Here is a 24,368-nt window from a genome sequence, read left to right as displayed (position 1 = left end):
AATCGCCACCGCGCCTTCCCGGATCAAATTCGGTACGTCATGGTCGACAACATGAAGCCGTGCAGAATATGGGGCAAGGTATGGGCATAATGGCAATGGTTTCTGGTGGCTCGACTGAAATATTCATCACAGGCGCGAGCAAACAAAACACATTTAATTAAAAAGTTACATATGTTATGTTGAAGTTAAAATGACCGGGCCATGGCTCGATTCAAGTATACCGAAATATATTGACAACTATGGATAACATTAAGCTCTATACACACAAATGATTAACTGAAAACACACATACATATAGTTTATTATAATCATGTAAAAGGGGTGGGCTGGGCAGGGATTTGAGAAACAATGTACGGGCTACCTTCTCGAAAGTTGTTGAAGAAAAGGGAGGTAACAAGTTAAACGCTGACGTCATCGGATAGATTCTATAGTGGTATACTGTTTACGGTAGTATAGACTTGTATGGTAAAAGGAACTGTGCGCCGCGATAACGCTGGTAACATTAAGCTGTAACCAGAATTATATTTATAGATATTTTCCCAGCTGTGTACTCGTCCAAATATATATCCGTATTGTACAGAACAATGTTAAATAATCTATAGGTAAAGACCAGTCGACCCCTTCATTCCACTCAGTCTCATTTCAGGTATCTCGGGTGAAGGGGGTGGTTACTATTCTTTATCAATTCAAAAGATGATGGCAAAAGTTCCCGCACATGATATTGTAGATATAGTAGCATGTTTATATACATATGCAACACAACATACAACAAAACGTAGTTCCAATCGTCAATTTATTGTCACTGAGAAAGTTGACACAACATAATGGTCATCTAGTTAGCCAGAAGAGCGCGTACTCAGAGTATCCAGAGAAAATAGTTGATTCTTGTAGAGTTGGTATAACCGTTCTGAAAAAACGAAATGTAGATCGTAAATCAGCAACTAAGATTTAAAGCTACTCTCGCCGATTAACATTTTCTATCAGTTGTTGTTTGTTTAAGAATCAGCTCATTTTGATATCAATGCCTTCACCTAAGCCATATAAGACATATCTTACAATAGAAAATATCTCAGTTGTTTACAGAACTGCCGAAAATTCCTTTATTCCGGATAAATGCTTAAGTGACGCTTTAGCTATAAAACAATGATTTTTCGAGCGGTAATATTTAAAAAGTAGTCTAATATTTTGTCAATGTTCTTGTATCAGTGGGTCTCAGATATTTGTGATTGCAACTTTAAGCATTAACACCATCAGCAATGACATGTATATTTGGTGGACAGCATTAGTAAATTGGAATCCACATACGCTGCCCAAATCACTCACGATAAAAAAGTGATAGTTCATGGATTTATGTTATCATTTGCTATCAATTTTCAGATATAAATTTGAACATTTTAGAGTCATATCTTAACCTTTGATCACACTAAATTATTTCAAACAAAAACTCCCTGTGATATGTTATATTGATAAACCCTATGTGTTTTATACTTTTCGATGAAATATGTTTTATCAATGAAATAACAACAGTAAAAAATTTAAATTTGATAAAAGCCTAAATTTGTTTTATATTAATAAACCTTATTCATAAACACATTTAAAACATTAATGACAGCAATATATTTTTTATAAAAAGTTTCATTGTTAAGTGTGTAACACATGAAAACAAATGACAAAATAGCTATATTGAATTACACTTATAGCTTGATGTGTTTCTTTTTTTACATACAGAAAATGGCCACTGTCTTAAAGAGACGTCGACCGAAAAGGTGGCGCACAGTACTTAAATATGGTTAAACCTAAGTGTAAATATATATAGTAATGTCTATATATATATATATATATATATATATATATATATATATATATATATATATATATATATATATATATATATATATAATCCACACAATTCTATAAGTTTAGTTGGTCGGCACCAGTGGTAAGGTAAAAATATTCATTATTGTAGTAAACAAATGCCTAAATAATATCGTCATGAATGTTTGTATAAAACTAAGATGCGCCGTATCAATAAATTTTAAACATGAATTCCGAGTTAGCTGAGCATATGGCTAAGCTAAATTTTATTCCTGTGCTTTAAGATAACTCTTTCATAAAAAAACTGCCCTGCTTTTCTACATAATGTAACTCCTGTAACAATAATGGCTATACATTTTAGATGACCTTTTTAGAAACATGATCTTACTTTGCAGTGAACTACAATCACTATAGTTACATCCACCGTCTGCACAACAGGCATAGCAAGTGCTCTGGAACTGGCACCCCTCAGTGCCCTCACGTCCGTCACACTCTTGAAGATGTTCGAAAGCTCGCTTCATCAGTAGCTTGCACATCTTTGGAGGAAGGCAAAATGTGTATCACATTTATAATGCTATCAACATGTAAATATCCATGAAATCGTCAGAAAATGCTATACCCACTTGATCATCATCAACTGTACATCTCAGGAAATGCTATACACTTTTGGTCGTGATTAACTGTACACATTCAGAAAATGTTATACACACATTGATCATCATCAACTGTACACCTCAGGAAATGCTATTTACACTTGGTTATGATCAACTGTACACAGTCAGGAAATGCTTTACCCACTTGGTCATGATTAACTGTACACGTCAGGAAATGCTATACCCACATTGATCATCATCAACTGTACACGTCAGAAATGCTATACCCACTTGGTCATGATCACTGTACACGTTAGGAAATGCTATACCCACATTGATCATCATCAACTGTACACGTCAGAAATGCTATACTCACTTGGTCATGATCAACTATACACGTCAGGAAATGCTATACCCACTTGATCACCATCAACTATACACGTCAGAAATGCTATACCCACTTGGTCATGTTCAATTGTACACGTGAGGAAATGATATACCCATTTGATCATGATCAACTGTACACGTCAGGAAATGCTTAACCCACCTGGTCATGATCAACTGTACACAGTCAGGAAATGATATACCCACTTGGTCATGATCAACTGTACACGTCAGGAAATGCTTTACCCACTTGGTCAAAGTTAACTGTACACAGTCAGGAAATGTCATACCCACTTGGTCATGATCATCTGTACACGGCAGGATATGCTATACTCACTTGGTCATGATCAACTATACACGGACAGGAAATGCATACCCACTTGGTTATGATCATCTGTACACGGCAGGAAATGCTATACCCACTTGGTCATTATCAACTGTACACAGTCAGGATAACTATACCCACTTGGTCATGCTCAACTGTACACATCAGGAAATGATATACCCACAATGGTCATGATCATCTGTACACAGTCAAGAAATGCTATACCCACTTGGTTATGATCAACTGTACACAGTCATGAAATGCTAAACCCACTTGGTTATGATCATCTGTACACGGCAAGAAATGATATACCCATATTGGTCATGATCAACTGTACATGTCAGGAAATGATATATCCACTTGGTCATGATCAACTGTACACGTCAGGAAATGATATACCCACATTAGTTATGATCAATTGTACATGTCAGGAAATGATATACCCACTTGGTCATGTTCAACAGTACATAGTCAGGAAATGCTATACCCACATGATCATGATCAACTGTAAACGTCAGAAAATGATATACCCACTTTTTCATGATCATCTGTACACGTCATGAAATGATATACCCACATTGGTCATGCTCAACTGTACACAATCAGGGAATGCTATGTACACTTGGTCATGATCAACTGTACATAGTCAAGAAATGCTATACCAACTTGGTCATGATCAACTGTATACGTAATAAAACGTTATATACACTTGATCATGATTAACAATACACGTCAGAAAATGCAATACACACTTAGTCATGATTTACTGCACACGCCAGGAGAATGTTTTTAAGGTTTTTTTCGACGCAAAATGTCGCCTTCTGAAGTAGCATTCATAACGTGTATAATTTATCAACAACATGTTTTGTTAACTTGGCGCGTTGATAGTTTTGAGTTATGTACTCCTTTCAAGCTTCGTTTTTTGAAATGACTGTTCAAAAGGAGTCGTTGCCATTTTGGTTGAGAGTCAAATCATATTGAATGCTAGGATAGTCAAAGAAAGAAAAGTAAATTCAAAGTGTAAAATCAATAAATATTTTTTTCCATCAACAAGAAGAGTAACGCAAGCGGCTGCCAATGTTCGTCTGCTGGGTCAAATAGGGACAAAACTCAATATTAATTAAAGCCGTGTATATGATTTTGTTTGTAACTTTGGCAACATGTAGATTCAGTGTCATTTGAATATCTCTGATATTTGACAATGTTCAGGGGTTTTGAAGGCTGAACCAATACCTTAATTATTATTTTTCTTGAAAGAATAACCAGATAAACGCTTTTAGCCATTCATTCTGATTGTTTTCCAATAAGCATATTGATTTTTTATGTTCCCGCTATTTTTAGAAATTGACGTGGCAAATTAAATACAAACCCATTATCTATTATCAGAGACCGTATGGCATGTTGATGTAAATCAGGATCGATCAACACGTTAAGGTGATTGTGAGCCGAGAGTACATGTTGTGATATGTTTACATGGTTTTGATATATAAGAGTAAAGATTTGAAATAACTTAGTAATAGAAATTGAAGACCAGGAGAAGTATTCAAGAACTTCAAGAATCTAAATGGCTTTCTCTTTTTTCTAAACAAATTATACCCGTGGATATAAATCCGACTATGCTTTTATAATCATTAAGATTTTTATATACAGGGTCTTGTGCAAGTCGTTGTTATTTGATGGTCAATTTTTGTTTTGTCTGAATCAAATCCTCTAACTTACGTTTATATTCTGACAGCCGTATCTGAAGGTCAATGACAAACCGGGCCGGTAATGAGTCTCAGCCTGACATACCTTGATAAATAAAGAAAACCGCATTTGATAATAGTTTGTTAAAACAAATATTAGATGTAACGTAGAAAATTGATTGGACATCATAAACACACACGAAAAGACGTAAATACACAAAAGTAACACTTACTTACTTCTTATAGCTATAGAAAATCTTCTTAAGTTTATGTATCAACTATTATTCAATAGAATCTGTCTTTTTAAAACATATATTAACATAATTCTTCTCACTTTTCTTAATCAATATTCTGTTTTGACAAAAAAAGAAAAACAACAACAACAACAACAAAAACAATACTTCTGTCTTATTATTTAAGGTGAGTCGATATATATTAGATCATTGGAATCACATGTAGTGAAGGTTACAAATGGTATGTCGATATATTACCTTATTTGAGTCACGTGTAGTGAAGGTTACAATTGGTGAGTCGATATATTACCTCATTGGAGTCAAATGTAGTGAAGGTTACAATTGGTGAGTCGATATATTACATTATTGGAATCACATGTAGTGAAGGTTACAATTGGTGAGTCGATATATTACCTCATTGGAGTCACATGCGGTGAAGGTTACAATTGGTGAGTCGATATATTACCTCATTGGAGTCACGTGTGGTGAAGGTTACAATTGGTGAGTCGATATATTACCTCATTGGAGTCACATGCGGTGAAGGTTACAATTGGTGAGTCGATATATTACCTCATTGGAGTCACGTGTGGTGAAGGTTACAATTGGTGAGTCGATATATTACCTCATTGGAGTCACGTGTGGTGAAGGTTACAATTGGTGAGTCGATATATTACCTCATTGGAGTCACATGCGGTGAAGGTTACAATTGGTGAGTCGATATATTACCTCATTGGAGTCACATATAGTGAAGGTTACAATTGGTGAGTCGATATATTACCTCATTGGAGTCACATGCGGTGAAGGTTACAATTGGTGAGTCGATATATTACCTCATTGGAGTCACGTGTGGTGAAGGCTACAATTGGTGAGTCGATATATTACCTCATTGGAGTCACGTGTGGTGAAGGTTACAATTGGTGAGTCGATATATTACCTCATTGGAGTCACATGTAGTGAAGGTTACAAATGGTATGTCGATATATTACCTTATTTGAGTCACGTGTAGTGAAGATTACAATTGGTGAGTCGATATATTACCTCAGTGGAGTCACATGTAGTGAGGGTTACAATTGGTGAGTCGATATATTACCTCATTGGAGTCACATGTGGTGAAGGTTACAATTGGTGAGTCGATATATTACCTCATTGGAGTCACATAAAGTGAAGGTTACAATTGGTGAGTCGATATATTACCTCATTGGAGTCACATGCGGTGAAGGTTACAATTGGTGAGTCGATATATTACCTCATTGGAGTCACGTGTGGTGAAGGCTACAATTGGTGAGTCGATATATTACCTCATTGGAGTCACGTGTGGTGAAGGTTACAATTGGTGAGTCGATATATTACCTCATTGGAGTCACATGTAGTGAAGGTTACAAATGGTATGTCGATATATTACCTTATTTGAGTCACGTGTAGTGAAGATTACAATTGGTGAGTCGATATATTACCTCAGTGGAGTCACATGTAGTGAGGGTTACAATTGGTGAGTCGATATATTACCTCATTGGAGTCACATGTGGTGAAGGTTACAATTGGTGAGTCGATATATTACCTCATTGGAGTCACATGTGGTGAAGGTTACAATTGTTGAGTCGATATATTACCTCATTGGAGTCACATGTAGTGAGGGTTACAATTGGTGAGTCGATATATTACCTCATTGGAGTCACACGTTCTAAAGGCTACAATTGGTGAGTCGATATATTACCTCATTGGAGTCACGTGTGGTGAAGGTTACAATTGGTGAGTCGATATATTACCTCATTGGAGTCACGTGTGGTGAAGGTTACAATTGGTGAGTCGATATATTACCTCATTGGAGTCACATGCGGTGAAGGTTACAATTGGTGAGTCGATATATTACCTCATTGGAGTCACATATAGTGAAGGTTACAATTGGTGAGTCGATATATTACCTCATTGGAGTCACATGCGGTGAAGGTTACAATTGGTGAGTCGATATATTACTTCATTGGAGTCACGTGTGGTGAAGGTTACAATTGGTGAGTCGATATATTACCTCATTGGAGTCACGTGTGGTGAAGGTTACAATTGGTGAGTCGATATATTACCTCATTGGAGTCACATGTAGTGAAGGTTACAAATGGTATGTCGATATATTACCTTATTTGAGTCACGTGTAGTGAAGATTACAATTGGTGAGTCGATATATTACCTCAGTGGAGTCACATGTAGTGAGGGTTACAATTGGTGAGTCGACATATTACCTCATTGGAGTCACATGTGGTGAAGGTTACAATTGGTGAGTCGATATATTACCTCATTGGAGTCACATGTGGTGAAGGTTACAATTGGTGAGTCGATATATTACCTCATTGGAGTCAAATGTAGTGAGGGTTACAATTGGTGAGTCGATATATTACCTCATTGGAGTCACATGTGGTGAAGGTTACAATTGGTGAGTCGATATATTACCTCATTGGAGTCACATGTAGTGAGGGTTACAACTGGTGAGTCGATATATTACCTCATTGGAGTTACATGTGGTGAAGGTTACAATTGGTGAGTCGATATATTACCTCATTGGAGTCACATGTAGTGAGGGTTACAATTGGTGAGTCGATATATTACCTCATTGGAGTCACACGTTCTAAAGGCTACAATTGGTGAGTCGATATATTACCTCATTGGAGTTATATGAAGTGAAGGTTACAATTAGTGAGTCGATAGATTACCTCATAGGAGTCACACTTTGTAAAGGTTACAATTGGTATGTCGATATATTACCTCATTGGAGTCACACGTTGTAAAGGCTACAATTGGTGAGTCGATATATTACCTCATTGGAGGCACATGTAATGAAGGTTACAATTGGTGAGTCGATATATTTCCTCATTGGAGTCACGTGTGGTGAAGGTTACAATTGGTGAGTCGATATATTACCTTATTTGAGTCACGTGTAGTGAAGGTTACAATTGGTGAGTCGATATATTACCTTATTTGAGTCACGTGTAGTGAAGGTTACAATTAGTGAGTCGATATATTACCTCATTGGAGTCACAGGTAGTGAAGGTTACAATTGGTGAGTCGATATATTACCTCATTGGAGTCACATATAGTGAAGGGTACAATTGGTGAGTCGATATATTACCTCATTAGAGGCACATGTGGTGAAGGTTACAATTGGTGAGTCGATATATTACCTCATTGGAGTCACGTGTGGTGAAGGTTACAATTGGTGAGTCGATATATAACCTCATTGGAGTCACGTGTGGTGAAGGTTACAATTGGTGAGTCGATATATTACCTCATTGGAGTCACGTGTAGTGAGGGTTACAATTGGTGAGTCGATATATTACCTCATTGGAGTCACGTGTGGTGAAGGTTACAATTGGTGAGTCGATATATTACCTCATTAGAGGCACATGTAGTGAGGGTTACAATTGGTGAGTCGATATATTACCTTATTGGAAGCACATGTGGTGAAGGTTACAATTGGTGAGTCGATATATTACCTCATTGGAGTCACATGTAGTGAGGGTTACAATTGGTGAGTCGATATATTACCTCATTAGAGGCACATGTGGTGAAGGTTACAATTGGTGAGTCGATATATTACCTCATTGGAGTCACGTGTGGTGAAGGTTACAATTAGTGAGTCGATATATTACCTCATTGGAGTCACATATAGTGAGGGTTACAATTGGTGAGTCGATATATTACCTCATTGGAGTCACGTGTGGTGAAGGTTACAATTAGTGAGTCGATATATTACCTCATTGGAGTCACATGTAGTGAGGGTTACAATTGGTGAGTCGATATATTACCTCATTAGAGGCACATGTGGTGAAGGTTACAATTGGTGAGTCGATATATTACCTCATTGGAGTCACGTGTGGTGAAGGTTACAATTGGTGAGTCGATATATTACCTCATTGGAGTCACGTGTGGTGAAGGTTACAATTGGTGAGTCGATATATTACCTCATTAGAGGCACATGTGGTGAAGGTTACAATTGTTGAGTCGATATATTACCTCATTGGAGTCACATATAGTGAAGATTACAACTGGTTAGTTTATAAATTACTTCATTTGAATCACATGTTTTGAAAATAGCAATCGGTGAGTCGGTATATTACCTCATTTGAATCACATGTAATGAACTTTACAACTGGTGAGTCGATATATTACCTCGTTGGCGTCACATGTAGTGGAATTTACAACTGGTGAGTCGATATATTACCTCGTTGGCGTCACATGTAGTGAGGGTTACACAGTCTTCAGGATTCATCACATCGCTTTGTGTTGACCCAGCAGCACTCGAATCACAGTGGTAGCACTGACTGACGTTTACCAAACCTGAAACAGTGTACCGGATTGTGACTAGGCACGTCCGACCCGAGCATTTCTTTTATTTTTTTATGTCTAATAACCAATGAACCTTATGTGTAGGGGCCTTATTCATAAAGCACCCTAGTGAGTATGTTCAACTTACTGAAAAAACCCTCCACTTCTCATCAAATAGATTCATATGTATATATTGTTCATACTATTTCCTTGCTAATTTTCAAGTTTTGGGTTTGCAAACAGTAGTATGTTTCTTTTGATTCCTCTTGCAAAAAAAGGCATTTTTCCTCTAAGTTGAACATTTTTACTAAGATGCTTTAAATAAAAGCCGTAGCACTCGTTTAAAGTTAACAACGTTTATCATGTTATCGTTGTGAATTTTCTAACCTTAAGTGCTCTGAAATTTTAACAGGTAATCTTGTAAACTGCAGTATGTCTTCCAAAATTTGGGACAACTGTTTCAGCTGTATTTGTTTTATTTAAATACATGAGCATATCACCAATTAATTAAAATTTAAAGGTTGCAACGATGTCGTTACTCTCGTTGTTAACTTTGAACAATCGTAATAATGTTGTATATTTAAAACCTATTTCATTATTGCACTTTGCCCAATTATCTTAGCATGACACAGCCAATGTCATATATAGTATAGGGTTTCCGCTAGCTAGGCCTTAATGGCTTGTTGGACCCGGCGTGCCTTCCCGTGGCGAGGCTTATTACCGACACGCGGTAATGCACCGAAATGCCTTAATCCCCACAGCATTGAGCCTAATCAAGATAGTAATTAATATTGGCAATACACAGCTAAGCTTTCGTAATAATCTAGTTAACTGATAGCAAGAAGGCGTTTCGGACGTGTAATCGCACGTTTAGCTGCTTTTGTGATGATTGGCTGATCATTACATAATAGTATGTCTTATCTAAATATCCATATTTGGTCCCCGAAGACTTATCCATTTGCTGCACCCGTTTAGACAATTTTTCGAAACTTCTTAAGCTTAACAGGCTTAAGTCGCTTATTTCAATTAGCCAAAATACATACTGAAAATGGATTTTGATAAATGAAAATGGTTTATTCTGATAATTATACAGAATATTCCTACATAATTTCTAAATATCTTAAAGAAATAAATATAACACATTTTATAGAACAACAAAAATAGTGAGATAAGCTTAATCCTGTTATAAGGGACTTAAGAAGTTTCGAGTAATTGGGGCCAGGAGATGTTCTTTTCTGAATAACGCATTTCCCTGACGTTTAATTGACGCCTGAATAAGCCTTCTTTATGTACTACCTATCGTATGAGTAATGGTTTAACTTTAACTTAATTAATCTCACTTGATCGGATTCCACACAGTCGATGATTACAGTCGTTGTTAAGGCTACAGCATCTTTGAAAGATAGAAAAAACTAATTAAAAACAGTATTGTTTTATATTGCATTTGTTAACATGCACTAGTATTATGTAATGAATGGTGACAAGTACTTCAAGTCTAAAATAACTTTATACACGCACACAGCGTGACAAACACAGGTTCGCCAGACACATAGTAAAGAAAACAGATAAGAGCAAAAGTATGCCCGCTTTAGAAAACGTAAACATTCTCGACACAGATAAAAGTCCACACAATGAACACATGGACGTAACATAAATATAACACTGAATAGAATGATCACACAAACTTATACAGTTCAGAATAAAATAATCACGCCCATGTAACACAAATATAATACACATAAAACTGAACTCTCATACGTTATAAGAATATGACACCTAAAATACTCATTGAAATCTGAGATATTACACAAATATGATCTCAAAATAATTAAAGTCCGACATTACACACACATGATTTTAAAGGAATAAACAGTCCGACACTACACACAGATGATCTATAACGAATAAACAGTCCGACACTACACACAGATGATCTATAACGAATACACAGTCCAACACTACACACAGATGATCTATAACGAATACACAGTCCAACACTACACACAGATGATCTATAGCAAATAAACAGTCCGACATTACACACACTTGAATTCAAAGGAATAAACAGTCCGACACTACACACATATGATTTCAAACGAATAAACAGTCCGATATTACACACAAATGATCTCATAAAGCAACATGGAAAGTATGGACACAGGTATAGAGGTTCCATTATTTATAAATAAAGCACCATGGGAAGTATGGCCACAGGTATATAGGATCCATTATGTTATAAATAAAGCACCAAACGAATAAACAGTCCGATATTACACACAAATGATCTCAAACGAATAAACAGTCCGATATTACACACAAATGATCTCAAACGAATAAACAGTCCGATATTACACACAAATGATCTCAAACGAATAAACAGTCCGATATTACACACAAATGATCTCAAACGAATAAACAGGTCGATATTACACACAAATGATCTCAAACGAATAAACAGTCCGATATTACACACAAATAAGATCTCAGAAAAATAAACAGTCCGACATTACACAGATGTGATCTCAAACGAATGGACAGTCCGACGTTATACACGTATCATCTCAAAAGAATAGATAACCGGATGCTATTCACAAATGACAATCAAATGAAATAGCACACATGTTACACTAATATGATACTCAAAAACATACACAGGCATATGTAACACGCATTTTATGGATACCCGCTAAACAAGTCAAATATTATACAAAAATACTTAATATAGAATGACAACATGAAGTACGAATGTTGTAACCAAATTCTAAACAAGTCTGCTTTCATAGAAATGGTATTTCTTGAATACAAGACATTTTTTTAAGGCCAAGTACCAATTATCTATGACGGTCATTTTAGCTTACAAAGCGCTGTATGTCAGACAGAAACAATTTAGTTATAGTTGTACAACCCTACCAGCAACCTAACGTCACTGTTTTTATAGTCAGATCAATACATTCCATTCAATATTAAGTGGGGATCAAATTCAATTGTTTAATTGCAAAACAACGAATTAAAATGATATTAAATGACTCATAAAATCATTAGTTTGGAAATTGTTATTATCGATTCAAATATAAAAACATTGATACGACACGAGATGCCCCAAGAAATTCTTAGGGCCCCTTATAAATCTTTGAGAACCCATTCATTCTTAGCGGCAGCAGTTATTCTTACAGGCACCAGTAATTCTCAGAAGCACCAGTAATTCTTAAAGGCTCCATTTATTCTGGTAATTCTTAGAGGCACCAGTAAGTCTGGTAATACTTAGAGGCACCAGTAATTCTAAGGGGCCCCAATAAATTGTTGAGATCCTATTCTTTCTTATGGCGCCAGTGATTCTTAGAGGCAGTAGTAATTCTTGTAATTCTTAGAAGCACCTGTACTTCTTAAAGGCCTCAACATATCTACGAAAATGAAAGTAATACTTTACTCTGAACATGATGTTAGCTCAAGCGAATTCCGCCGACCAATCGATTGAGTTGAAGGATTACAGTGCTGCAAAGTAACATAAGTGATCAATTGATGAAGGCAATTATTACATGTCGTTATTACAGACACGGAGGCGGTTATTACAAACTGAATAGGACTTATCTATTACGAAATCATTGTTTACGCATTTTCTGAGCGTATTTACGCTTCCCAAACATAAACGAACCATCCGCGAACAATACTGACAATGACTTTGTCAAACTAGGATATTGCCTGAAATATTGATATCTGGGCAATGTTGAAGAAATGATTTAAACATTGATGAAATCACAGACGCAATTATTTATGTTGAAGTTGCCATTATCATTAGCTTCATACTTCTACAGAATTGTATACGAGTAAAAATACTTGCACATTTGATGCACAATATTGTAAATGTTATTGGGTCAAAGTTATTGACAATTTCATAGATCGTGACGGTTGAATTAAGAGAGGTAAATAACGGATATTACGCAATATCGCATCACTTTGATATGTTTCAACTCTTTCGTTCAATTTTTGCTTAACACTGTGTTCGTAATTTATGATTGGCCACTTATTTGCTTTGTTACAGTATTACTACTATAAATAATTATGCGCAAAAAATGTTACCTGTCTTGCCCTGCATCCACCGCGGTACAGGATTGTAAATGATGCAGTGATTATCTCCTCCATATAGCACATCTGTAATAAAAAGAGTTTCACCCACAAATGAATGGTGTTTCCACTTTTCTTTCGTACATACACTCGTTTTGAGTAAATTTCGAGTAAAGAATATTACGCATATCAATGTTCTGCCCAAACCGGAGGTGGTAGACGGAATGACGGCTTATTCCGGCATGTGGAAGATCTCTGTCCAAGATACTCTGTGTGTGCATATCCGCGACCAATCTCCTCCCTGATCCTCTGCGTGCGCATATGGCGCGACCAATCTCCTCCCTGATCCTCTGTATGCACATATGGCGCGACCAATCTCCTCCCTGATTCTCTATGTGCGCATATGGCGCGACCAAGACCCTCCCCGATCCTCTGTATGCACATATGGGGCGACCAATCTCCTCCCTGATCCTCTGTATGCACATATGGCGCGACCAATCTCCTCCCTGATCCTCTGTATGCGCATATGGCGCGACCAATCCCCTCCCTGATCCTCTGTATGCACATATGGCGCGACCAATCGCCTCCCTGATCCTCTGCGTGCGCATATGGCGCGACCAATCTCCTCCCTGATCCTCTGCGTGTGCATATGGTGCGACCAAGACCCTCCCTGATCCTCTGTATGCACATATGGCGCGACCAATCTCCTCCCTGATCCTCTGTATGCACATATGGCGCGACTAATCTCCTCCCTGATCCTCTGCGTGCACATATGGCGCGACCAAGACCCTCCCTGATCCTCTGTATGCACATATGGCGCGACCAATCCCCTCCCTGATCCTCTGTATGCACATATGGCGCGACCAATATCCTCCCTGATCCTCTGTATGCACATATGGCGCAACCAATCGCCTCCCTGATCCCATGCGTGCGCATATAGCGCGACCAATATCCTCCCTGATCCTCTGTATGCACATATGGCGCGACCAATCGCCTCCCTGATCCCATGCGTGCGCATATGGCGCAACCAATCCCCTCCCTGATCCTCTGTGTGCATATCCACAATCAATCTCCTCCCCGGTCCTCTGTGTACGCGTATCGTGCGACCAATCCCCTCCCTGATCCTCTGCGTGTGCATATCCGCGACCAATCGCCTCCCCGATCCTAAGCGTGCGCATATTACGCAATCAATACCCTCCCTGATCCTCTGTGTGCGCATATCCGCGACCAATCTCCTCCCCTGGCCTCTGTTTGCGCATATCACGCGACCGTAGCATGGCCGTTGATACATGGTCCGAGTGACTCATAAATTTAGTTTGTGAGAGTAAGCCAAATAGGAAAACAACAATTTGTTGTCATTTCATGTTCCCATCAATTTGACTTGTTTACCTTAAAAATTCCTCAACACGTATATCCTATTTTTGTCTGTACGAATAACTGACATATGTCGTTTCATCTCTTGAATGTTACGATTCTATTTAATGAACATCAACACGTTATAAATAGAACGACTGTTTGTACTATTAAACTTAAACCTTGTATTCTTGATATCAACATGTATGTACAGGGGTATTTTTTTCAAGTAAATACAATTTTGCCGCTTCCTTTGTTTTGGTTTTAGAATGTCAACGCTGAATAAACAAAACGCCGCCCTTATAGTCCTCACTGGTTATGAAACACTAGCATAGTTTCAAAACTGCGCATGCGTTTGAGTCCAATTAGAATTTTAATAATTAAACTGTTTAAGCAGATAAAAAAGTGTGATTATTTAGTTAAAAAAATATTTCACAGTCGCCAAATTTGATTTTAAGACAAAAATTGAATTTTCTTGCGAACGTTCTACGGGCCTATAATCGGCATGGGCCACACAACTGATAATCGCTGAGTCATGCAAATAATCGCAGAATCCCTATACAAATGTGTTAATATATATAGAAACATAGGTTTTAATTGAAAACAGTGGTGTACTTTAAAATCAAGATGCATGTGGATATCGGCCCAAATGCATAACAACTTATTTTACTTTTGATAGCTATATTCCTGGTCATACGTGTAATTTCAACTAAAATAAGACCAGAAAAGGGGTATATATTTCCAAACCTCTGTCCTATTGTCGCAAACAGTCAGCGTGCTACAGTCATCAAGAGTCACGGCATTATTACACGCTCGGCAACGAATAATGTTCTGATAAGGGATTATTTGCCCTGCCACTGAAAGGAAAATACATGTTGTATGGTATAACAATGCAATACATGACGTGTCTATCTGATTACGGATTTTGTTTGTATATATAGTGAGAGAGTTAAAGCGGCCAGAAACCGGTTAAAACCAAGGGGAGTTCGATTCCGGGCCTGGGCGCATGTGAATCTGGTTATTGGTCACCAAGTGGGTTTTCTATGGGCACTCCGGTTTCCCCAGCTACCATGGTAAAAGACCAAAGGTGGGCTCCGTAAGCGGCATAGTCTGCGCTACGTTTCATTTGAAATTGTTAAGAAATGGTAAAGTTTCAAGGCCAACTCCTTTTTAATCCTTTAAACTTAATATATAATAACCTATAATCCACCGACCATTAGTGTAAATGTTAAAGATTTCTGTTAAGTTTTCAAGGCATGTTTATATAGTTACTCCTTATATGGGTGTATATTGTTTTGACTGCCTGATGGGTGATGTTGCATTTTATTAATGCTATATTACGTACTTACAAACCTACCATCATAGCCGTCTGCATACCTCGTGATAAATGACGTCATAAATGCTACGTTGGAAGACAACTTTTTGCTTCGTATAAACACTTTAGACAAAGATAACGTATTAATTTAGATTGAATATGAATTATCTAAGCAACAGGAAGCTCTAGGAGCTGAAGCCACTTATCCTTGACAAACATCAAAAAGGTCAAACATAACATTTGGCGGGTAAGAATGACATGGATACATTATCATAAATGGCTTTACTATGTCCCAGGTTCTGTGAATGTTTGTTCCTGTTATACAATCAAATAAGTAGTTAATAAGTTAATATTTTACAAATGTGTCGCTGACAGGGATGAAATAAACATCAATACTTAAATGAAACAAAATATTGGTACAGGGATCGTACGGATAAGGGTTTGTGCATTGAGGTAAAATGCATAAACTCATCATGTAAGAATTCTCATGATATGATAATTAAGTGAGTCCGAGTGCAGACCGGATTTACCACTTCTTGTATTTTTGCTCATTTACTTAGGTATTTAGTGACGTTATAAAGGTGATTACCTTTATTAGACGCGCGGTCTGGAGGCTGCGTCTATAGGGAAACATGTTTGCAATTGTCAATGGGGAAGTGTATACGGATAAATTTTAGTTATGAAAAAAAGAAGATTTGTTAATGATATCAACTCTCATTTAACTTTACTTAAAATTTGTCGTCAATAACCATTTTGATGCGTCATATAAAACGAATAAGCCTAACAGGAAATTAAAAAAAGTTATTCTCTGTGTTTTTTGTATTGACTGGTCGCCGGTCATACGAGTTCGTTATTTTAGAAATTTACTTTCTGTGTAAACGATTTATATACACTCTGTGGTAGTAAATAAGCATGTGAGAATTTACGGGCATATTGTGAATAATAGTTTAAATTATGCATCTGATAACAAATATAAGTGCCTTAACACGACATTAATTGACTATTTTAAATTTAAGTGATATAAAATGGAAGTACAAAACATAATTCACACGATCTTACTAACAAATATAAGTCGCAATAACGAAATTAACACAATTTGAATTTAACTGATATAAAATGAAAGTTCAAAGCGTAATTCACACGATTTAAAACAAACATTAATGAATAAAAGTAGACAAAAAAAGGATCAGGCCGAAATGATATCTCGGCCGAATCGACCCGACACCAATAATTTTATCGGTGATAATGCAAGGTACCAGTCTAAATAATTTACGCATGCCGGAGACAACTTTGTTTTCCCCATACAATGGCATACAATGTACCGCTATGGCTCTGGTTGCATATTATGTTTGATCTAATATTCATGAAACTTAATCAGAATGTTTCATGAACATCAATAGATATATATTAATATTCAGTATAACCCATTCAGCCACGTCTTTGATGCCTAGCATCAACATTCGTCTTGTATTTATCTGTGGCGGTAGTTTAATAGAAGTGTAGTGTTTGTTAGCTAAGCGGGTTCGGCTTCGGTGTTTGTTTTAGCTATAACCATGTGCCTTTAAACAGTTGAGGCCACTCTTCTGTATTCAACTATACTACTATGTGTATAGTTAGCTGTGCATGCGTAACTAAAACCTGCTCGCCTTATTGCTGACCAAATATTTATGTATGAACACAAACTGAAACAGCTTCAGTAATTGTCCTTGTAGAAATTATTGTTTTAATGACATAATAATGATAATCATGCTTTAAAGATATAACCTGAAAAGCGGCTTAGCAGCGAGGTGCTGTAAGGTTACGGGCGGTACACCCATTTGTGCCTGCTAATATTATAAAGAACGGACGGTCGATGACTCTTTTTTGTAGTACGAATTGACTGAAAAAGAGTCGAACATACTACGGTATGTCCCCTTAGTTACGTTATCTACGGCACCGCCGAGTTATTGAATATCATATTGAAAACCTCTTTCTGACGTCACTGCCCTGAAGCTTGAATAAAACTCAATTCTCATGTAGGTCTTCAAATATTTACATACACTAAAAATTCTAATATATATGTAATGCGAACGTTATATAGAAAATATATCGCCTTGCCTAGACTGCTCCGTTCAGTAACACGATCATATACATTATATTAACTAATAAGTCTTATATAAAATTATTTTGATTACCTGATAAAACGGTTATCAGCGATATAAGTGCCGTTGCCTGCCAATCTGAAAAAATGTGTTGCAAAAAATAGTATGCCATGTTTGTTTTTAGGTACGTGTCTAGCAGTGTGGTATTAAAAATGTCATCGACGTGCATCTAAGACACATACGAAAGAAATAAGAATAAAAAAAATCATTAAACACGACATTAAATATTAATTTTGAGTTTTGACAATCCGATGGCATAATCACATGTCTAGTTTATTTGATAGATTCAATTTTGTATACGGCCTATTTTCACATCATCGGCACCCCAGCGTATCATAAGATATAGGTTATGTATACGGCCTCTTTTCACATCATCGGCACCCCAGCGTATCATAAGATATAGGTTATGTATACGGCCTCTTTTCACATCCTCGGCACCCCAGCGTATCATAAGGTATAGGTTATGAATCCTGGTGTGCCGAGGACGATAACGTTAGTATTAATGAAAACATGTAGTAGTAAAAACATGAGTTTTATCCAAACTTAGCTTATTTCAAGAATGAGCAAAATAATACATACGCATGACGAGGGAGCTGAAACAGACAAATAAAAACAAATACGTTATATTGATAGAAAATATGTCATGTAATTGTAATTTTATGAGCTTATATTTGATATAGGAAGCTTTTTTGTCTTTTACATCTATCTAAGACGTTGTAATTTTGTAGATTTCTTTAAAACATTTCGCATTTATTCGGATTGAATTGAATTGAGATTAACTTCAGAAACACTAACAGTAAATTTTGCGATCGGTGCGAAATTGCCAAAATATATTTGATATTTATCATCCAAAACATGCACAAAGGTCGAACAATTAGTTGAGGCAACACCAAATCGATGTATCATTCTGTGGATTTACCGCCTACCGCGAACAGTATTTCTTGTAGTTATCAGGTTTCTTCAAAGCTGCATTTTTTTTTAAATATAATTTTCTAACGCAGTTTAATAGTAAGAACTGCTTCTTAAAGGTAGTAACCTTTGTGTGTTGATTTTACATATCATCCGGTCTAGCGTTTGTCATTTTAAACAAAATGGCGGCTTCCGATTAACATGTTTAATAATTTTCAATCTGTGGAATTATGTTGTTTTTTCATTGAAACATAAACTTATCTTCGAGCATTTTTAAAAAGCAGTAGTTCTAGCAAAAAATGCAAATCAATTGACGACCATACGATTCTTGTCAAAACACAATTTGATTTTTCGATTCAAGGCATGATTCCCTTCACTAGAATTAAACCTGGTGACGTCGTGATGAAGATTCAATGGTAGCAATAACAACGTAACTTCGTTTTTTACACTTCCCTATTCTGCACAATGCTAATACCACTCCTCACTCCAATGGATATTTCTCCTGCAAACATTTATACTTACTGCCGAAAATGGTACCAAAATAATCATGAATAAATTATCTATCAACTGTAGTACGGGTTTTATCTAATTATGTGAAACAAAATAAAACGAGCGAAAAGTTTCACAAGCATTTTTTGTAATATGTCGTTTTTCTGCCGGTCTTGGGACGTTTTGACTGTCATTTTATACTTTTGATTTCGGATATTTTAAGAATTGTTTTGATTGTCAATGACTTTACAAGGATACATTGACGTCTCCTGCATCGGTGAGTATAACTTTAATAAATTATTATGTATATTTCCTGCTTTTATTTTGACAAAAACTGAAACAGGGGATAAAACCTGCTGAATTATAGGTCCAAATCATTTATCTACACAGTGATACTATCCATTTGATTCAGTAATCTGTCGCATTTTTCCGCAAGGGCTATTTATAAACACATCGTTTCTGAGAGTGGCCAAAAACAAGAACAATTTGATGACTCATAAGGCATGCAACCTTAAAAGCCGAGAGTATCCGAATTAACTAGGAAGTGATTTTTGTTTACTTTTTAAATGCCAACCTCTATAAATAGTAATTTATTTTGAGTAAACATTGTGGTAGGTTTATGCATATCATTGTTTTATTATATTTAGAATGCTATTTATAAGGGGTTGCCAATTCTTTTGCATGAACATTGATCAAATGTTTTTATAATATAATTTGAATTAACAAGACATTTGCAATATTGTGATTGGTTTTAATGAAATAAACAGACCGGGTTCTTTAATGATCTGGTCACTTTCGGTTTTAAAAAATGTAAATAAACTATTGGAGAATTGGCAGTTATTTTTTATTAAGCCATTCTATATTATTAATTAAGAATCTGTCAAGCTGAAGTTTGTTATTGTTTATGCGCATGTTTCTGCAACAGGCATTGACCGACAAATTCATATTAAATAACTTAAAAGAGCTCAACAACCAAAACCCAATTAATCAAATTACAACGCCAAGTTTCCATTTAGTGTTTTATTGGTTAATAAGAAAAATGCAGGCTGGCTTATATAGGCATTTCACAATTGAAACTAAGAAAGTAAGCATTTTTTTAATCTTCTAAACAGTTAATTGGATGCCTATCAATTTTAATTGTTTATAGATCATACATTATCACCAAGTAACTAATACTTAAATAATAATTGGAAAGTTTCAAATTTCAACATATCAATGTTTTAATGTGTAAATTTCAGGAAACATTTTTATGTTCTGTATAGTTACTTGGATTATAAAATCACTCTCTGTAAAAATTATTCAACTTTAATTTAGTCAAACATTATTTGTCTTCAGATTTATTGGAATTCCTGTTATGATAGGATTTCAATTGCTGTCATTATTTTTCAACTCAATGTTTTGATTATTCATTTGAAATTATTTTAAACTTCACATTCCATAAATGGCTGTTCTTCCTTTTTGACTAAATATTTTGAGTATTTTTACACATTAGTATGTCTGCCAATTCATGGGTGGTCAGTTTTGTCATTTATTAGTCTTTTTTCCCTTTTTTATTTAATCTTTTCTTCCTTTCAGTGAGAAATAAAGCCATAGAATACATTCATACCACTCAAATTCAGCCAGTCAGAATGATGGGAAGGATTGCAGAACTGAGGTAACTTAGAACTATGATGCATATTTACCAGAGAATATCTCATAAACATGCCATTTGCTTAATTTTCTTTGAAATCATACCTGAAGTTATTGAGAACTCTTTATAAACTTTGACATTTTGTATGATGACATATTTTATTATTTGTAAAATAAATGCTTTTGACATTTTTTTGAGCTGTAAAGTTGAATTGATTCTTAAATTGATTCTGGTAAATACCAAACTGTGTATAAACATCAAACCTCATTACATATATATATATATATATATATATATATATATATATATATATATACATAGCTGTCCCTCAGTTTCACTCTCACCTGACTGATGCATATTCAGTAACCTAATTGTATGTACTTTTCTGTCAAATTGTATTTATTTGCTCTATTAAAAATATAATGTTGACTTTTTTGAGGAATAATTTTGAAAGGAAAAATAAATTATTATAGAGAAAAGGTAATTTGTTATGTACAAAAAGTGGACAAAAATGTTGAACAGTATGAAGTTTTAAATTAGAAAATCCTTATTTCTCTCTGTATGTATGTCAACTTTATTAAGACAATATTAAGACAATATCTGGTAATATAATGTATTCTCTTAATTAAATGTGATAAAACCTTTTTACACTGTATGTATACATCTGTATATGTATGTTGCCATATAAACTGAATGCATGTAGTTTCTTTTGTGAACATGTGTATTAATTGAAATCAACACATTCCTTTGTTATATTTTCAGGCTCATGATGGTTTCTGAGAAAAAAACAGCTTGGTGTAATTTGACAGTATTTTTCAGTATTTGACAGTGGTTCTATCATGCAACAGTCATGAAGTGTCTCACAGATTCTCTCTCAATTCCTGCAATATCCAAGATAACAGTGTAGTGCAAAGAGGATTAATTTTCTTGCAATAAGAAGTATCTGCACTTCCAAATACCCCTGTACAGCATGAACAGTTCCTTCATTTTTTGAGTGATTATAGAGTGAAAATGTTTTTATATAAAATGTTTTCTTTTTATGTGTAAAACTTGTCATGAATGGTTACAAATACATGCATGGACATTATGATTCCAAATCTATGCACATTTTGATTCCAATAATTAAAGTATTTTAAATTTGGTTTGAAACAGAAATATTGTCCTTATGTTTGTTTCTAAACATTATCTGGTATTATTCGTGTTTATAGTTTCCATGTCAATTTAAAAAAAGTCGGTTCTTTTAAAGATGCACTCTTACTCCCACATAAGATTTACCACAATTAATACTTTTGTTTTATTATTCCAAAAAGGATGAATAAATGTTGAAAACAATGGTTCTAATGAAGGATGCCTACTTCTACTTGAAGGAAATGTGCATAAAAGACAGTATTTCTACCATTTGAGATCATAGTAGATCACAGTAAATCTTTATGCATTCACCAATCATTTAATATCTTTGCTTTTTCAGCTTAAATACACGGTTACAATATTTTTATCAATACTTAATATTTTCCAAAAATGAATTATTAAATAAGTTGTTAAAGGGTTAACAGTCATAGTATATGTTTGTTATACATGTGTATGCATTGATACTGAATAAGAGTGTCACTTTAAACAGTTGCCATGGTAACTATAGAGTCTAGTTTTCTTAAGAAACTGTAACTGTTGTCTAAAAACCTTTGTATTTTCAATGTGATACTTTTTAGCATGTCCGCTTCAGTCAATGAAATATTTCTGTTATTTGTTAATCATTTGGTCATACTTTGTATATACAATTATATTTATAATTTAACCTTGAAAATTGCTGACAATCTCATACTTATATTGAAATATTCAGAATTGCTAGATGGGTTGAAGTTCACTTTTATTACAACTGTCAGGCAAATCATGGCAAGATGTACATAATTCTCCTTTTTAACAAAAAGCGATGTTTAAAGCATTTTTTGTATTTTTATTGAATGGTTACCATGGCAACTATTTTTTGTTTGCCTTTAATCTTCCTATTTATAATACTATTACTTGTAAAAATGCAACAGTCAAGCAGTGAATGGAAGAATGTAAATGTTCTTTGTATTTTACCGTTTTCAAGCTCATTCTTCAAAATATAGGAATTTAAAAATTTCTTAAAAATGGACGTTTTTTCATCGTTTTTTTAAAGTAAAATAATTTGCTTAAAACTTTGTTTAGGTTCTGATATTTAGGAATGTGTATTAAATTTATAGAAAATAAACAAAATGTGTTGTTTGACATTATTTATTTCATTTATATTCCGAAGTTTTGAATTTGACCTATTTTGGCAGAAAAATTGATAAAAATGTAAAATTAAAAGGGCCATAATTCTGTCAAAAATTGATGGATTTTGAAAAAATGTGCATATTTGAGTTTGTAATGACGTAACCTTTAAAATGATATATCACTTTAATATACCGCATTAAATTATTTTTTTACGTTGTTATTCCTATCAATGGGAATGTGTTTCATTGCTTTGTCTGAAATGGGGTTTAAATGTCACTTTTAACCAAATACTGACGATTTCGTACAAAAAAACATTTCACAAATAGCAATGACGTAAGAAAGAAGTACTTGCTCGGATGGAGAAAAAAAGGTCAGCTTACTTTGATATATAATAAAAACATAATTTGTTGTGAAAAAACTGACCTTAATATTGATCTTAACAAACCTTGATACTGATCATTTCGGTAAGCCCATGACATTTAAAGTGATATTCAAAACAAAACTAAAAATGTATTTTCTAAAGACTCCTAAATAAAATATGCTGCCTGTGTAAATATCATTCTATCCTTTCATTTTTTTAACATCCAAAATCGTTCGCTGACTTGACAAAGGACAAAATTGTGTTTTATGTTTGCTAATTCTGTGCTCCATTTTTGGGCAAAAATCCATGGAATCCAATAATAATTTTGTGTGGCCTTATGATAAATTCGTATAAACTTTCACAATATAAACATGATTCATAAGTACGTGTTTTGTCCGTGGATGGAACTCCTTTTTCTCGGTTTTGATTTAACATGTACTGCAAGACGGTGGCAATTATTAATGAGCTATGAAAGGTTTCACTGTTAAACTGAATATATTAACTGCCAATTAATTCCGAAGGAT

General features: G+C 35.1%; 1 protein-coding gene and 1 long non-coding RNA gene across 3 annotated transcripts; one reads left to right on the top strand and one right to left on the bottom strand.

The window, feature by feature from the left end:
- Positions 1-779: 779 nt before the first annotated feature.
- On the bottom strand, positions 780-20,050 carry LOC128224269 (uncharacterized). Of its 2 annotated transcripts, none has more exons than XM_052934074.1 (11): positions 19,972-20,050; positions 18,800-18,813; positions 18,254-18,298; positions 15,512-15,621; positions 13,427-13,498; positions 12,777-12,841; positions 10,690-10,742; positions 9,246-9,361; positions 4,837-4,908; positions 2,204-2,351; positions 780-907 (listed from the first exon to the last, which is right to left on the bottom strand). In XM_052934074.1, exons 2-11 carry the CDS (start codon positions 18,801-18,803, stop codon positions 837-839), a joined length of 756 nt encoding a protein of 251 aa, XP_052790034.1. In that variant the 5' UTR covers positions 18,804-18,813; positions 19,972-20,050; the 3' UTR covers positions 780-836. The 2 variants fall into 2 exon arrangements, with proteins under 2 accessions (XP_052790034.1, XP_052790033.1); XM_052934073.1 differs by lacking the exon at positions 19,972-20,050 and adding an exon at positions 19,257-19,401.
- LOC128224270 (uncharacterized) lies at positions 19,799-23,495 on the top strand. Its single transcript, XR_008259462.1, has 4 exons — positions 19,799-19,895; positions 21,194-21,272; positions 21,581-21,621; positions 22,011-23,495. It is a non-coding gene; the product is annotated as an uncharacterized LOC128224270 (long non-coding RNA).
- Positions 23,496-24,368: the final 873 nt, after the last annotated feature.

Source organism: Mya arenaria, chromosome 17, assembly GCF_026914265.1.
Source record: "Mya arenaria isolate MELC-2E11 chromosome 17, ASM2691426v1".
Taxonomy (NCBI): domain Eukaryota; kingdom Metazoa; phylum Mollusca; class Bivalvia; order Myida; family Myidae; genus Mya; species Mya arenaria.
The sequence above is the reverse complement of the archived record's forward strand: the minus strand, read 5'-3'. Positions and strand labels throughout refer to the sequence as shown.

Coding starts and splice junctions, on each gene's coding strand:
- LOC128224269 (XM_052934073.1), bottom strand. CDS start 19,282: ATGATATGTAAAATCAACACACAAAG. Junction 10,743..12,776: donor GAGCTAACATCATGTTCAGA/GTAAAGTATTAC, acceptor TATCTTTCAAAG/ATGCTGTAGCCTTAACAACG. Junction 4,909..9,245: donor CTACATGTGACGCCAACGAG/GTAATATATCGA, acceptor TTATTTATCAAG/GTATGTCAGGCTGAGACTCA.